Below are 17840 nucleotides of genomic sequence, written 5' to 3' on the forward strand. Positions count from 1 at the left end.
AATATAATATAATATAATATATATATGTGTGTGTGTTTGTCTGTGATTTTGTGTTTGTGTTTGCCCCTACACACACTCAGCTTCATAACTGGTGTTGGTTACATCACTGTAATATAGTGGTTCAGCAAAAGGGCCTGACCAAATAAGCACCAGACTTAAAAAGAAGAAAATAAAAGTACCAGGGTCAAATTGTTCAACACTGCTAGCGATCCAATAATGGATGCAGTCCAATGACTGAAACAAGTAAAAATAAATAAAAGTAATAATCAAAAGTTATTGAGAGAAAAATCAACATTATCAAAGAAAGAATATTACAGTTACCTGAGGGACTTGAAATTTTTTTTTTTTTTTTAAATTTTAAAATAATATCAGGGGTTGAAAATATATAAGATTCTTACTTTGTTCCAGTTAGCACATACATTGTTCATGACAATACTTGGAGCCTGGTTGTCAGAACATTCATTGGTGATGGCTGGTACAGCTGGAAGTTCTTCAAGAACAAGAAAATCCTGCATGAATGAAAATTAAGACTGCTATAAGCAAACATTCATAGAAAAATCTTTTATTTCATATTGGAAAAGAAAATTTCATCTTTATATATTTTAAAATTATTTTCAACAAATTTGACATGTTTTACAGTGGAAATCTAAACACTAAACTGGGTATTGCATAGTGTTAAGAGAAACTATTGATGTTATATTTAAGAAAGATGTTAAGAATAACAAAGTTACGCAATCAAAATAAAGAGTGCAACAATTGTTTCATCTTCAGAAAATAAATTGTTTAGTATTTTTTCTGTAGTGTAAATATGGCTTACAGAAGATTTTTTCCAATGTTGAAACTTAATAAAATTATTATCAATATTGAGTATAAAGTATTTTCAGAAGGAAGTTAATGTTGGGTTAGAAAAAAATTTATGCATGGTACTTATACCATTTTAAAGTAAGTTTTAAATCAGGAACTCTATAGGAATTACTACACATTTGATTTTAATGATTAATGAGAAATTAACAGAAAAATTTTTAAGGAAACTTAAAGCATGAAAAGACTATGATTTAATATACTGATAGAATCTACAAAGACAACTAGATTAATAATACAGGATAACATAGAAAACAAACATCTATCTTTCGCTGTATTTTAATTTTAATTTTAATTTTAATTTTGTTAATAATAATAATAATAATAATAATAATAATAATAATAAAAATTTTTAAAAAAAAAAAATTTAAAAATTTAAAAAAAAAAAAAAAGGGATACAAGACTGTGGGTAGCAAGAAAAAAGGAAGATGGTTCAACCTGGCTAGGGAGCTGAGATTTTATTTAACTGAATAATAACAATAATAACAAAATTGATTTCAATGAAGGATTTAAGCTTTAGGTTTGCAATTTGTGGGATTTTATAATCTCATGAGTGGAAATTAGTTTGAGAAAATACTAAAATGCTTTAAAAAATTTTAACTTTATTAATTGAAAATGATTGAATTTAAAGTAATAACTAAATTATTGGTATCAATTATCTATAGTTGTTATTACTATGACCCAGTAACTATTTCAGGTTCCTTATGTTGCTATTGATACTTTTCAGAAAGACAATCAATCATATTTACTTCCTTTTCTTAGATGCTCTACTTCTGTACCAAATTAATATTTCTCATATTGTCTCATTTTAAAGTAATTTACATAAGGTAATTTGCAACTAGTTTGCTAGTAAGGAAATTGGTTTTAAAGTTTTATTTTAGCACAAAACTGTATTATTTCAGAAAGAAGAGAATAAATATACAAGCACGTAAAATACACCATTTTGAGCGTGGCCGTTGCCAGTACCGCCTGACTGGCCTTCATGCCGGTGGCACGTAAAAGCACCCACTACACTCTCGGAGTGGTTGGCGTTAGGAAGGGCATCCAACTGTAGAAACTCTGCCAAATCAGATTGGAGCCTGGTGTAGCCATCTGGTTTCACCAGTCCTCAGTCAAATCATCCAACCCATGCTAGCATGGAAAGCGGACGTTAAACGACGATGATGATGATGATGAAACACTAATAAAGTCAACAGTTCAGCAAGTTGCTAATGTATCAGGATTAAAAAAAAAAATTTTTTTAACTTGGGCATGAATTTTTTTAATATAGGTATTGTTGGATAACTATGCTCAAACGGTTCCAATGGACCAAACACTGGTTTTCCAATATAAGAAAGTTCCACAGGCATAGCTGTATGATTAAGAAGCTAACTTTAAAACCACGAAGTTTCTGGTTCAGCCCTACTGCATGGCACCTTGGGCAAGTGTCTTCTACAATAGTCCTGAGCCAACTAATGTCTTTGAAAGAATTTGGTAAGCGGAAACTGTGTGGAAACTCATCATATGGGGTGGTGTATGTAGTATATATATATATATATATATATATATATACACACACACACGTATACAAATATATGTGTGTCTTTGTATTTGTGCTTGTTCTTTACCAACGCTTGATAACTGGTGTTGCTTTGTTTACATTTATGATCAGGAAAAGAGACCAATAGAATAAGTCCTTTACTTTTAAGATAAGAACTGGGGGTAATGTGCTCCAGCATGGTCACAGTCCAATGACTGAAATAAACAGTAACCATGAACTATTTTCTTAGCCACAGTTCCATATTACTGAATTCAAGCAGTCCACTTTCTTGTTGCTTTGGTCTGCAATTTGCAACTTTAAAAGTGTTTTCTTTTTTTATCTGTCATCTTGTAAGTAGAAACCAATTAAAGCAACTATCATTTCTTGAAAAATGTAATTCTATGTGACCTTTCTGATTAAAAATAACTGGTTTTAGCTCCTAATCTATCCTGATTGGGCAGAACTATGATTAAAGACATTCCACCAGTGATTATCCAATCCTTGACTAGGATTTAGGATTACATTATACTGCAAACACATATTACCAAAAAGCTCAGGAAAAGGGGGTGCAGGGAGTGAAAGTGCCCCTAAAATTTTTGTAGGGTCAATAAAAACACTTTGAACATCCTTCTGAAAAACTTCATTGCCAAAAGAAACAAGCATAGAAACATTTTTGGACTGACGTGAAACATTAGTTTTCTATTATTGGATTTTATCTGATTTTATTGATGTATAAATATAATAATAATGATTATACCCGTGTTTGTTTTGATATTAAGATTGAAAAAGTCAACCCTGTTTGAAGAAAATTTTGGACCTGCGTTTGCACCCACTAAGCAAATTTCATTCCCACATTTGATGAACTGGCTCCTGTGCAGGTGGCACATAAAATACACCATTTCGAGCATGGCCATCGCCAGTACCGCCTGACTGGCCCTCGTGCTGGTGGCACGTAAAAGCACCCACTACACTCTCTGAGTATTTGGCGTTAGGAAGGGCATCCAGCTGTAGAAACTCTGCCAAATCAGATTGGAGCCTGGTGTCGCCTCCTGGTCCACCAGTACTCAGTCAAATTGTCCAACCCATGCTAGCATGGAAAGCGGACGTTAAACGACAATGATGATGATGATGATTTATGATATAACCTCTCTATCTAGCAGGTCAAGCAACCATGTAGAAGCCACTGTTTAGGCACAAGCTGTTTTAATTCATTGTATAAGCTGTTGTAGTTCAGTGGTTCCCAACAGTGGTTCCCAACAGTGGTTCCCAACAGTGGTTCCCAACCCTTTTATTTAAATGAGTTTTCCCATACACCCCTTTTAATATGCTTATTCTTATGTATATGTGTGTGTGTGTGTGTGTGTGTGTGTGTGTGTGTGTGTGTTTATTCTTTTACTTGTTTCAGCCATTTGACTGTGGCCATGCTGGAGCACCGCCGTTAGTCGAACAAATCGACCCCTGGACTTATTCTTTGTAAGTCTAATACTTATTCTATTAATCTCTTTTACCGAACCGCTAAGTCACGGGGACATAAACACATCGACATCGGTTGTCAAACAATGGTGGGGGGACTAACACAGACACACATATACACACACAGACACATGCACAAACACACACACACACATATACACATATACGATGGGCTTCTTTCAGTTTCATTCTACCAAATCTACTCACAAGGCTTTGGTCGGCCTGAGACTATAGTAGAAGACACTTGCCCAAGGTTCCACACAGTGGATCTGAGCCCGGAACAATGTGGTTGGGAAGCAAGCTTCTTACACAGACCCCCAGCACTACCTTTGCAGACCACTAGGAGTCCACAGACACCAGGTTGGCAACCACTGTTGTAGTTAAATCCTAGGTCAACCTTGAGACTTTTGATATCCATAACAATAGGTATTATTGTTATTTTAATTTTTTTCTAGGCTTAATGTATCCCAGACTACATTATCCTAAATGTCTCTACATTTTTGATTTAGGACCTGAATGAAAGAGATTTGGCTGCTATTTCTAGCAGGTGAAGTGAATACATAAAACCTTTCTTGGCTAATATTGCATAGGAAGTATAATAACATAAGAGCAACCACTAAAAAATATGAAAAAACTCTGCTTTCTTTAGTTTGTATATCATTAAGAGAGTGGAGGCGCAATGGCCCAGTGGTTAGGGCAGCGGACTTGTGGTCATAGAATCGCGGTTTCGCTTCCCAGACCAAGCGTTGAGCAAAAACACCTAAAGCTCCATGAGGCTCCAGCAGGGGATGGTGACGAACCCTGCTGTACTCTTCCACTACAACTTTCTCTCACTCTTACTTCCTGTTTCTGTTGTGCCTGTAATTCAAAGGGTCAGCCTTGTCACACTCTGTCATGCTAAATATCTCCAAGAACTACGTTAAGGGTACACGTGTCTGTGGAGTGCTCAGCCACTTGCACGTTAATTTCACGAGCAGGCTGCTCCGTTGATTGGATCAACTGGAACCCTCGACGTCGTAAGCGACGGAGTGCCAACAACAACAACAGACTTATACAACTACAAAGTACCAGAAATGTGTAATATACTTCCCTTAACTCTTTTTTTATACCTAAGATGGAATAAGTTGGATGAAAATTTTCTAAAACTACATTTATTTAAAGGATGTTTGATTAGAAAATGTTGAAAACTGTTTTTAACATTTTAAAAAATTTATGTAAAAAATTGAATTATTTCATATATAAACTTATATCATGATAAATGTTAGACATTTTAATGGAGAGGGGGTTAAACTAAATAGCATTGCATAATATTCATAACATAAGGATTTCAATAATTAAATACTAAGGATACTTTTAACCCTTAAGTATTTAAATTGGCCATAAGCAGCCCAAATATTCTGTTTTATGTTCAAATTGGCTGTTACTGGCCTCTCACATCTATCCTACAATCATCATCATCATCATCATCGTCGTCATTTAACATCCGCTTTCCATGCTAGCATGGGTTGGACGATTTGACTGAGGACTGGTGAAACCAATTCTAAAAATATATAGTCACATCGGTGAAATCTTAAACATTATATTTGACAAAGTAATCTGAATACTAAAGGGTTAAATTAGTGAGCAAAAATACCAGAACATCATTTTCCTAAGAACATCTGGTATGCTGACAAGATATGAAATAAAATATAATTACAGTAAACCTGTGAGGTGAATAACTATTAAAAATAAATGCAGTTTAGATTACCTGAATTCGACGTGCACTGGTCAAAGCAGCAGAAGTAGTTTTTGATGCTTTAAACATGAAGTAGATCATGATACGGGTCACCTTGTTTACCAATGCACTACATGGGAAAACGAATTCAGGGAGCAAGACAATACCAAAGGCGGAAGCAGTCACAAATATAATGAAAATGATGAGATAATAGACAGCCCAGCTAGCTGAGTAGATTGAATCAAGGCAATTCGTTAGCCACAGTGAATGAAGTTCAATGCTGAAATAAATGAATTTTCAAGAGAAACTGAGACTGAAAATTTACATACACATGAAGATGTACTTTTACATATCTTCTATGCATGCACATATATGTGTACATATGCATATATGTGTGCATCTGTGTATGTATATATATACATATATATTTTGATACACATACACACACACACACGCACATGCATGCACACACACGCATACACACACACACACACACACACACACACATGCATGCATACAAATACAACAAAATTTTCATGTCTGCTTTTCCATGCTTGCATGGATCAGGCAGAATTTGTTGAGGCAGATTTTCTACAGCTAAATGCCCTTCTTGCTGCCAACCCTTACACATTTCCAAGCCAGCAAGGGAATATTTCTCCATGGTCAGACATGTTTTCATGAAAGATTCAAAGTAGATGACACTTCTTGTATGATGGTGATACTCCTTCACAACTATTGCCTGATAGTTGTGTGTGTCCTTGTCAAGACAAGGACACACATACACACATACTAAAGCTATTCACAAGGCTTTGGTTGGCTCAGGACTATAATAGAAGACACTTGCCTAAGGCGCTGCACAATGGAAATGAACCCAGAATAATATGGATGGGAAGCAAACTTCTTAACCACATACACTTACACACATATCTCACCATTTTTGTCCATTTTCCCTTCAATTAAGTTTTTATTTAACTGAAAGCACAACTATCACAATTATGCTTCTCTTACACAAATATGGTACATGTAACTTGTATTTCATGGGTGGATCATCAGCAACAAAACCATCAGAAACACCTAGTGAGGAAGGTTTGCTAAAAATCCAACAAGAGAAACACAAGATTTGTTAAAAGGCAGAGGAATCAAGCATAGGATCAATGCTATCTAGCAAGAAAGCGCATAGATATAGAAGTACTTGAAATGGTGAACAAGCATGTTCTAAGACCACTTGGGAATAATAAACCCTTAGTTATAGTCTGAACATCCATATAGGAGACAGATAACTCTGTATTTTAAATCCACATTGTCTTGTGGGTTAACAAAGGCTAGGAGAAAGTAACTCCAGTATAAAACCTCTGGTTGATGTTCCCACCAGTCATCTTGATCTTTTTTTGTCACTGGAACATAGTAGCAGTTACTTAGACTACTATTAATGTTGCACAAGCATCCAGTTATTATAATTCTCTATGAGATACAAGGTATCTTTTTAGCAGGACAGTACATTATCACTCTCATAACTAGCACTAGCTAGCATTGAAGTATTTTATGAGGAATACAACAAAATAACTGGTTTTATCCAAACTATACTCCTAAAGTTCTTTAGCAATGTATGCCAACACAATGAGTAAGAAGTATACAAACACAAGACTGCAGATTATGTAGCAGAGGATTTGACTCATGGAAGCAATGACAAACAATCAAGACCTTTGTAGGTTTACTGTGCTTGAGAAGACTCGTCAGGCCAAGTGAGATCGTAGTCATAGACAGTGCCAGTGACATGTAAGAGGCACCCACGACACTCTTGGAGTAGTTGGTGTTAGGAAGGGCATCCAGCTGTAGAAACCAACCAAAATCAGACTGGATCCTGGTACAGCTCTCCAGCTTACCAGTTCCAGTTAAACTGCCAGTATGGAAAATGAACTCTAAATCATGATGATGATGATGACGATGATGATGATTGTTCTATTCAATATGGGCAGTAACAAGAATTTAAGGAGAGCACTGCTCACCCAGTTACTGGGCACAGACTAGAGAAGGCGTTTCAAACATTGTCACCTCATAAACTGGTCAGTTTAACATGGTAAAGAGTTGACCAACAAATGTAAAAGCATTAAAAGCAAAGGGACACAGCTACAAATGTGTTGCAGGTGTGTGTGTGTGTGAGAGAGAGAGAGAGAAAGAATGTGTGTGAGAGAAAGGGAGAGAATCCTGTTGAATGATGATTCCAGTAGACCTGAACACCATGCAGCTATTCTTCCAGCAAAGCTTGACTGATGCATGATTTAATATTGATTCTCTTTCTGAAATATGAGGATTAGGGATTAATTAGCTAATTGAAATTAGATATGGCTGTAATTTTGGGGGTTTGGTAAGCTGACAAATGAGAAATGAGAGGACATCAATGGCTTTATAATCAGGAAGGACCTAGCTTTAAGCTATTGTATCATGAAACTCTGCTTGTCACTACCTTGTCGGCATTATGTGACTTTCTTCCCTGTATATGTACCACCTTTTTATTCAATGATAAAAAAAACCTCTTTTCTACAAGAATCTTAGAAAATGCTTGCTTGCTTCCCCACCATGTAGTCTCACAGTATCTTGGGCAAGTGTTTTCTACTATAACTCCAGGCTGATCAAAACTTTGTGAGTGGATTTAGCAGATGGAAACTGAAAGAAGACTATGGTGTATGTGTGTGTATATATATATATATATATATATATATATATATAAGGTTATGAAGGGTATTAGTTTCGACCAAACCCAAAGATACAGGTAATACCAAGTAAGTGCTGTATACCGGCTAGTTTTGCCCTTTTCATTGTATAAACATGAGTGGGGAATATACATACATACATATATATATATATATATATATATATATATATATATATATATATATATATATATATATCTGTGTGTGTGTGTGTGTGTGTGTGTGTGTGTACATGCATGCATGCATGCATGCATGTGTATACCATAAAGTCTGCAAATCTAACAGAGGCCTCAAAAGATATTTTAAGATCCACAAAGACCAGAACTTAACGGCAGCTCTTGGTGGTCCAAATCAGATATACAATCTGTATGGGTATCTTTTCAATACATTGTCTGGTTTAAAAAGCCACATCAGACACTATGAAGGATCTAAGGTGTAGGTAGAAGAGTTGGTCAGGCCCTGCATAAGGAGTAGACAACCACCATGCATGTATGTATGTATGTATGTATGTATGTATATATGTATGTATGCATGCATGATGTATGTATGCATAGCATTAGAAATAGAAGTCCTTGATACAGTACTATATATTTTTTTTAATGAATAAAAATGTTTTTTTCTGATAATTTTATAAATCATAATGATTTATAAATATCTAATTATTCAAATGGAAAAATTATCAGAGAAGCCATTTGTATTCATTTTTATAAAATGTGTGTGGAGAGAGAGAAGGGGGGGAACAGGCTTCTGAACAGTTTCCATTTATTAAATTTCACTGGCATGGCATTGGTCAGCTTGAGGCTAATGTTGAAGACACTGACCCAAAGTACCTTGCCATGGGGCAAAACCTAAAGAACCTGAAAAGTGCCTGTACCTAAGGTTTAAATGAATTAAAAGAAAATGTTTAAAAAAAAAATAAACCATTTCCACCATGAGAACTGCTATAGTTATCATTTTAAAGTCAACGACTTGATAAAATGTCAACAAAATCTCAGCCTTAAACAGAAATTGAACCAGCTACCTCTAATAGATGGTACACAACAGTGTATATTTCAATACTTGTAAATATCTGTGTGCATAGAAAAGAGAGAGAAAGAAGGAGAGAGAGAGAGGGAACAATTACTTTCAATTCAAAATCATTTAGAATAGACTTTTAATAAATTTTATTTAAAATAATTTTAAAAAGAAACAGTTTATGACAAACCTTGCTAATCTGAAAAAACATTTCAAAAGTTAAAAGAAATATAATTATCAGATAATATTGATTAAAATAAACACTGATGAGGCTATTTAAAGATCGATACATGTTTACATTGTAAACTAAATGAAACATTCATATATAGAAGAATACATTTGAAAGAGAATAAAAATGTGAAAAGCCAATGAAACTAAAACCTAAGTCATTATTTTGATACTCTAGTAAAGTGATTACTATGGTATATTACATCTATAAGCGATTACTGTAATGCATCACTCTATCAGTGACTACTATAGTATGTCAGTTCTATAGAATTGATTACTCAAAATAATGAGGTTCTGAATTTGAGATAGTAATTTCAGTTTACATGCAATTTGTGCTTAAATCTTGTTTTTATTTGGATCATTACAAAAAAGGTGAGAGAGAGGTATCACTGTACCCAGTTCATTCAAAAGAAACAATGAGCATAATATAGCGGCCATTACACCAATGTATAAATAAAGACATGATTTTTAAGTCACATAGAAATTGTACATTTTTTTCTCACAAATATGTACCCATTACATTTGCATGTGCTGTGTACTCGCTTTGAATCAGATGACAAACATATAGGCAGCCCTATTTGCTGCAATTTTGTACATGTTTGTGTAACAGCTGAAATAAATATCCACTATTACTCACGGGATCGATAATGGAGGCCACCGTGCAAATTTCAAGGAGTTTGATAGGTTTGTTAGACTCATGTAAATATTTCCAACTCAGTTCAAGACTTCATCACCATAATTGTATAAAAGCAGCAGTTTTGGCAGTTACACCACCATTTCCACTATGACTTCCTATCAAATTCGTACACATTCAGCAAATTGTTGTGGTCCTTCATGGAATTTACAGTTGCATCCAGCTATGCCAGTTTCATTGAATTTATGGTCCTTGCAGTGATGACAGTTTACATAAATAGTGTCTAAATATATGCTGAACCACTGTTGTACACTAATTGCTGATCTCAGCCAAGATGATTACCATCAGTGCAACCTAGTTACCTGATAAAAAACCATTATCATAAGGTTAAAAAATCAAATGATATTGAATTCAAATATCAATAACAGCATGCTGAGCACTCAAGAAAAACATTTTGTTTCAGTCAATCAAATTGAGTGATCAAGGCTTAAAAATGCAGTCCCGATTAAAAAAAAAAAAACAGTAAGGAGTGTCTTGAACTGTAGTGAACTAGTCAAATGGAAATGTAGAAACTCCATCACTGGCCTGCTCCACTGGCTAACATCACATAGAGAATGCTATGAAAAGCATATGAAAAGCATTACATGCACTTGCTGTCAAAAATAAATGCAAAAGCTTGAATTTGCACAACAGACTGATTCATGCTCAGAGGAAATTTGAAATAAACATCAAGCAAGAGAAATAAAGAGTTTGGTAAGAGGAGAAGAGATGGTATTTTTGTAAAATTTAATTGCTTCTTATGTAGATACAATACTTAAGATTTATTATTGGGTAATGAATATTTATGCCCTCCCTGAGCTCACTGGAGTATATCTGTAATCTGTGTCATATATATATGTGTGTGTGTGTGTGTGTGTGTGTGTGGTGTGTGTGTGTGAATAATAATAAGGATTATTATTTGAGTACTTAACTGAGAGTAAACCTGTAAACATTTGGAGTAATCCTTTACTATTTACAAATATATATATATATATATATATATATATATATATATATATATAATACATTTCTAAATCTCTCAGGGAGATTTATACAGTAGCAGCATGATAAAGTGATGATATGTTGTCAACTTAGTGTGACAGTCCCATGAAAGGGAAGAATGCTACTGCTATTTAGCCCTAGGAAACACCGTTTCCTGTTGGCCTTGACACATTTCCTGTGTCCTTATGTTTTCAAAGGGGAGATAAGCACCTCTACCCAGCAAAGCCAGCATCCAGAGACTAGTTTCAGAGTCATTGTTCATCATCAGTCTGGAGTAGCATGACTTGCTAGCTGTCGATGCCTATTCGCCTTTATATATATATATATATATATATATATATATATATATATATATATATATATATATATATATATATATATATACACATATATATTGTAAAGACAAACTGAAAGCAAAAAAAATTAATAACTCAAAAGTGATTATATGTTGAAAATACAAACAAAAATGTATTTGAAATATTGTTTACAATAAAAAGTAAAATATAATTAGAAAAATATAACATTAAACAAAATAATAAGAAATTTAGGAAAAATTTAAAGCAAAATAAGTCAAGCTTTTAGGACACATTGTTAGTTAGTTAGTTAGAGAGGAAAGCCAAAATTATAAAGTTGTAAAACTGGTGAAACAGGTTAAAGAAAGTAATGTATAAAGAGTAATAAAACAAAGGGCTTGAAAAGTTGTTTATGCAACAACTGAATATCATAACTTGCTCAGACAACAATTGGAAAATATAAATAAGCAGTGTAGTACTGGTGGTCAGAAGGGAGACAAGCCCTTCTAGATTAAGTTAAGCTGAGGCAGATTTGTAAGTTTGAAATTTAAATCAAAGAGTAAAAAGATGATATACAAAATATACACATTTAATATTTCCTTTTCCTTTATATTATAAATTTCTTGTTGTTGGTAGCCTTCAATAGTGCCATTTCATTCTTCTTTGGAATCATCAGCACAGTATAACTCAAGGCAGATAAATTACACTAAATCAAGCATTTTATGAAATTAGACAATCCTCATTGAGAGAAAATAGCTTACAGTTTAAAAGGCATTGATGGGATATATATTTTTTCTTTTTGCCTCATCATAGATTACTAATTGTTCAATAATAGGGTGAGAAGTTCAAGAATTATAAGATGTGTATCTTTTACCCAGCTAATATTCAACAATGGCAACACACCTAGGATCGGTCAGCACTGATTTAGTAGACTTGTGTTCAAAGGTGTTTCAGCAGAGACCCTCATCTTACATTTTATGCATAGCATACACAGGACTACAATATGCCTTATGTTCTTCCTTTTTGAAGATGGTTTGGCTGTGATATGATGTAGGTTTGACTGGTATATCTAGCAGATCAAGTGACTACAATAGAGGCTACCTCATTCACTTGATAATATCAATAGTTGCTAGAAATGTAAGACACATACATTCTAGTTAGTTTATACCCAAGAGGTAAACTGGCAGAGTTGTTGTAGCATTGGATAGAATTCCTTGTAATATTGGTTCTGACTCTCTGCCATTTGAGTTCAAATTCCACTGAGATGAACACTGCCTTCCATCCTTCCAGAGTCAATAAATAAAGCATCAGTTAAACGTTGTGGTTGATTCTTTGTCCTCTCTGTCTCTCAGAATCAGCCTCAAGCAAGTGAAAGAGTGATAGCACTCTAGTTTATTATGCACCAAAAACATGCTTCTATCAAAGTAGATATTTGTGAGTTTGAGGAAGTGGGTACCAACAAGTCAAGCAAAGGTCCTCAACTTCTTTCTTAAGTACTCACAAAAAATAATGCTTTCTAAATTAACAATTCTAAAAATTTGTAGTGAATGAATATAGTCAACTGGACAGATACCTTAACACATTGCATCTATGACACCTGTAATTAAACGGTTTGTAATTAACCTGTTCAGGATGTATTCCTTGGTTACCAAAAAATGAATCCATTTCCCCATATAGCAAAAGTAGCAAACTCTATGTTAAAAATGAGTCAAACTAAAAATAGATTAGTCAATCAGAATGAAGACAGGTCATCAGTGCAGAGTTAGACTTCACAAATGTTTGCTTGCAGGTAGCACTTTTGATGTGTTGTTTTGAGTATTTTTTATTAACTTTTCAACCATAAAGCACATCACACCCAACACTCCCAGGTAGAAAAGACAAAGGCATAGATTGCTTACAACAGATGTGGCACTGCCAATTTTAGAAGATTCTGATGGAAAACAATAGGAATTCTATTAAATACACCAAAAGGATGAACTGGAGTCAACTGAAGATGAAAGATTTCACGTGGAAAGTGATAATGATGTGTTTCAGATGGAGATGATTTCAACCAGCTAATGGTAATGGTGATGTAATATTGGCTTCAAATTTTGGATGCCATTTAAGTGGTCATTTTTCTTATATGATGGAGAGGTGTTGCAAAATTTGACTTGTGCATATTAATTTCCATCATGTCCTTTATATTGTATCAAAATTTCCTGCATTTATTTGTATATTTAAGGAAGTTATAAAAAATTGAAACCTATCAACCATCAGTGACTTTGGGGACACCCTGTAGTTCTAGATTCAAGCTCATTGCATGGCACCTTGATTAAAAGCAATGCTTTGAGAGTGAAATTTGATAGGCATTCAAAGGATGCTGTGTGTATGTGTGTGGTGTATGTGTATATATATATATATATATTAGAATTCCATCTGTTACAGCAACAAGGGTTACAGTTGATCTGACCAAAAATTAATGTGCAAGAAGCCAAGCACTCCACAGACATGAGTACCCTTCATCTAGTACTCAGGGAGATTCAGTATAACACAGAATGTGACAAAGCTGACCCTTTTGAATTACAGGTACAACACATTTTTGCCAGCTGAGTGGACTGAAGCAATGTGAAACAAAGTGTCTTGTTCAAGGACACTATGTGCTGACAGGTATTGCACTCATGACCTTACAATTAGGAGCAGAGTACCCTAATCAGTGAGTCACACGCTAGTGTAAAATGAAGCAACCAGTTACATCCTTTATGTCAGAAGGTAACTTAGCCATTCAGTAAGTAGAAATCAATAAAAAATGTCTCTTACTGAAGTACTGGGTTGATATAACTGAATAAAACCTTCAACATAACTGAAATCAATGACGGAAGCTGAAAGCAGATGGGTTGTTGGAAATGCTATAATCAAAATGGAGATATCAACCTTCCTTCTAATAGAAATCTTTCAAATAAACCAGCACATTCTTGTTACCAACACATAAAAGTAATATGAGTAGATAATAGATAAAGTTATGTATTTCTATTAGAGAAAGGAGAAGAAATGTGTAGCTTATACATTGTTGCTCAACCTGCTGGAAATGGCAGCCAAATCTCTACCAAATCCCACCCTATATTTAATATAAACATGAAATTATGGAAAACAATGGGACCATTTGTCATATGAGAACAAAACTGTTTTAAAAGTTGTTTTGCAAGAATTTTGATTTGAAACCATGTACTCAAACCAATGTTCTTCTCATATTTGGGAATAGCCATAACTAATTAAGCCTACAAAATCACACTCACTGGTTGTTGCTTGTCTATATTTCACTTCGTTTTTTCCAAAACAGTTGATGTCTGTTTATGTCTTCAAAAATACTGTTTTAAATATTGATAGTAAGTCAATGAAAGTGATATGGCTATTGTATCAAGAGACAGTGTGTACAATGAGAGAATTTTTATGTGGCTATGTGTTACACAACCTGACAAGAATAACAGTCAAATCTCCCTCAAATCACATCCTATTGTTTTAAAAATGGAAATTGTATATTAGATTTGGCAGTTATATAATAGCCCTAAAAAGACAAGGCGATCACAAATGGAATGTCTTTGATAACAGGCCTGCTGTATCAGGGCAAACCTTGGAACATGTTCAATAACTGTTGCAACTCCTTCATGTGTTCAGGATTATTAGAATGAGGGATGCCTAACTTGAGCAGGACCAATTTGATTCGTTAGGAATTGAATAATTATTTTAATTGTTATTAGCAATATAATGACAAACCATTTATGGAGAATTGTTATAATTTTTTAATTTTAATGTCTTTAATAAAGAAAACCAGCACACCCAGAACATGTCAGTAACTTATAATACAAATAAGATAGGAAATCGTAACAAATTGTGTGAAAATCTCAAATCAAACAGAAAATCTTTATGTATCAAACTCTACAGTATACTCCTTATGACTTTTACCAGTTCCAAAAATCATTCTTTTGCCAAACTTCTAATTCATGATTGTCAAAACATTGACAAGGTCAAACTTGTTACCATAACAAACTTATTACAGGAATTCTTACAAAAGGAATTTTTAATTAAGCACAGACCACTACACCTAGAACTCGTTGACCTGGAGCAAGCCTTTGACAGGGTTGCACTCTGTAATGTGGGAGTCACTGAGAAAACTGGGTATAGATGAATGGCTTGTGAGAGCATTACAAGCCATGTGCAGGGGTGTTGTCAGCTGGTAAGAATAACAAAACTGCATTGAGAGATTTAAAATCCTAGCATGAGATAATTGTCATGATATCATCATTTCTTTAATAATATTGATAACAAAGAAATATCTCATGAAAATCAAATTATGTATAAAATTATGATTACTCTTAAAATTTTAGTTTAAGATGATTGTTACAATATCATATTTCTTAAGAAATATTAATAATAATAATAATTCTAAAATTGGCTCAACAGCACTAATTTTGAGACCTATCAAAGTACTTATTTTATTTATCCTGAAAGTAACATAGGCTACAGTGGAATTTGCGCTCTGAATGGAAGGAGCAAGAAGCACTGCAAGGTTCTCAATCTGTCACAAGCAATTTTGCTCTCAACAGCCTTGGTAATAATAATAATGATTTCAAACACAGACTCCAAATTTAAGTAGGAAGTATATAGTTAATTACAATCAACTTTGTACATGACTAGTATTTTATTTTATTGATTCTCAGAAGGATGAAAAGCTAAGTTGATCAAGACATGATCTGAATTCAGAACTATTTTGCCACAAGGCCAGCAATATTAAGAGAGGAGTTAAATTGATTATATCAACCCTTGTGTTCAACTGGTACTTATTTTATTGACCCCAGAAGGATGAAAGGCAAAGTCAAGCTCAGTGGCATTTGAACATAAAAATGGACGAAATGCTGCTAAGCATTTTGCCCAGCATGGTAACAATTCTGCCAGCTCACTGCCTTAAGTCTACTAATAACAATAATAAAAATAATTGTAATGGTAAGTGATTGTATCAAACATGCAGATTAAAAACAAAATAATTAAAGTCAATAATAACAATGACAACAATAACAATTTCTGATTTAGGTACAAGGCTAGCAATTTTGAAGGAAGAAAGGTTAGTTGATAAAATCAACTCCAGTACTTAACTGGTAATCTATTTTATCACCCACCAGAAGGATGAATGGAAGGAATCAAATCCAGAACATATAGAGCTGGAGGAAATACCATAAAGTATTTTGTCCTATACTCTAATAGTTCTGCAAAAGCAACATCAACAACAATAGTAACAAAATGGTTAATTATTTCTAAGGAAAACAGTTGCTAGCTATGATGTTAATGGTGTAAAATGGGTAAAAGTAATACATTAAATGGATTTTTGCATATCATAAAGACTAAAAGGCATCCCAATATTTAGTGAACAGTCATTATTAAAATGCAATGTAAATTATAGTGAAGTCATATAATATGATTTAAGTTATTTTTTTCCAAATTAGTAAGGTGCTTTGCTAGACAATGTTGCAATTAATATGTTTAAAGGAATTAGCCAGAAATTTTTAAAAAAATTATAAATTATAAATTTTAATCTTGAGTCCCTGCAAAATTTAACATATCACTAAAGTTAATTTCCTAAGTCAATGTCCTACCTGTTAGATAAAATTTGCTAATGTCTATTGACAAAAATTATAGCGTAAAATGTATTATTTGGGGAAATTTTAACAAAGGACCATAGCCCAAATTTTTACTCCCAAACAACAACAACCCACACATATTGACACTTCTGGATTTATAAATACCATATACTGAATCAGATTTAGAATCTTTTAAGCCAAGTCAGATATCCTTTTATTTTTATCTATTATTTGTTTGCTGATTTTGCCATACTAATGAAACAATGAAAGTAGGAGGTAATATAACAACAAACAGACAGAGTGAGTTGTGGTAGGATAATTAGAATGAAAAGGAGTTGAAGGATGAGGTGTTTATTGTACTGGTTGGAGTAGCAAACAACAGAGAGAAAGTATGAGTGAGGGTGAGTTGGAGTAAAGGATATTACACTGCCCAGTGAGGCAGGTTAACAAACAGGAAAGGAACAGACAGGACAAGAGTTAATAAGGAATCATATTTCAAAACAACCAACCAAATGTAAAAAATGGACATGCCATTTAGGTGTCATATAGAATTCAGTTAACTAACTGACAAGTTGCTTGCCTTGAAATTACAGACTGAAGATTACAAAGGTGAAGGAAAACATATGAAATTATGCATCTTAATAAAGAATGTGGTTATTAAGAAACTATCACATTAAATATTTTTATGTTTAAATCTTTGTAGCATAAATTTTTCTATACTCAGATAATGGTTCCTATACCTG

At 33.8% G+C, this 17840-nt stretch overlaps 1 protein-coding gene across 3 annotated transcripts in view; it reads right to left on the reverse strand.

Moving 5' to 3' along the window:
• LOC106883579 (ATP-binding cassette sub-family C member 4) overlaps positions 1-17840 on the reverse strand; it is a 151740-nt gene that overhangs the window by 36528 nt on the left and 97372 nt on the right. For 2 of the 3 annotated variants that reach the window (XM_052971336.2, XM_052971339.2), the window contains exon 9: positions 399-509. In XM_052971336.2, coding sequence (XP_052827296.1) covers positions 399-509 — 111 coding nt within the window. Of the gene's footprint in view, positions 1-398; positions 510-5600; positions 5848-17840 lie in introns of all 3 variants that reach the window. The other variant, XM_052971338.2, reaches the window with a different exon arrangement.

This window comes from Octopus bimaculoides, chromosome 1 (genome assembly GCF_046866305.1).
Source record: "Octopus bimaculoides isolate indiv1 chromosome 1, ASM4686630v1, whole genome shotgun sequence".
Lineage (NCBI taxonomy): Eukaryota > Metazoa > Mollusca > Cephalopoda > Octopoda > Octopodidae > Octopus > Octopus bimaculoides.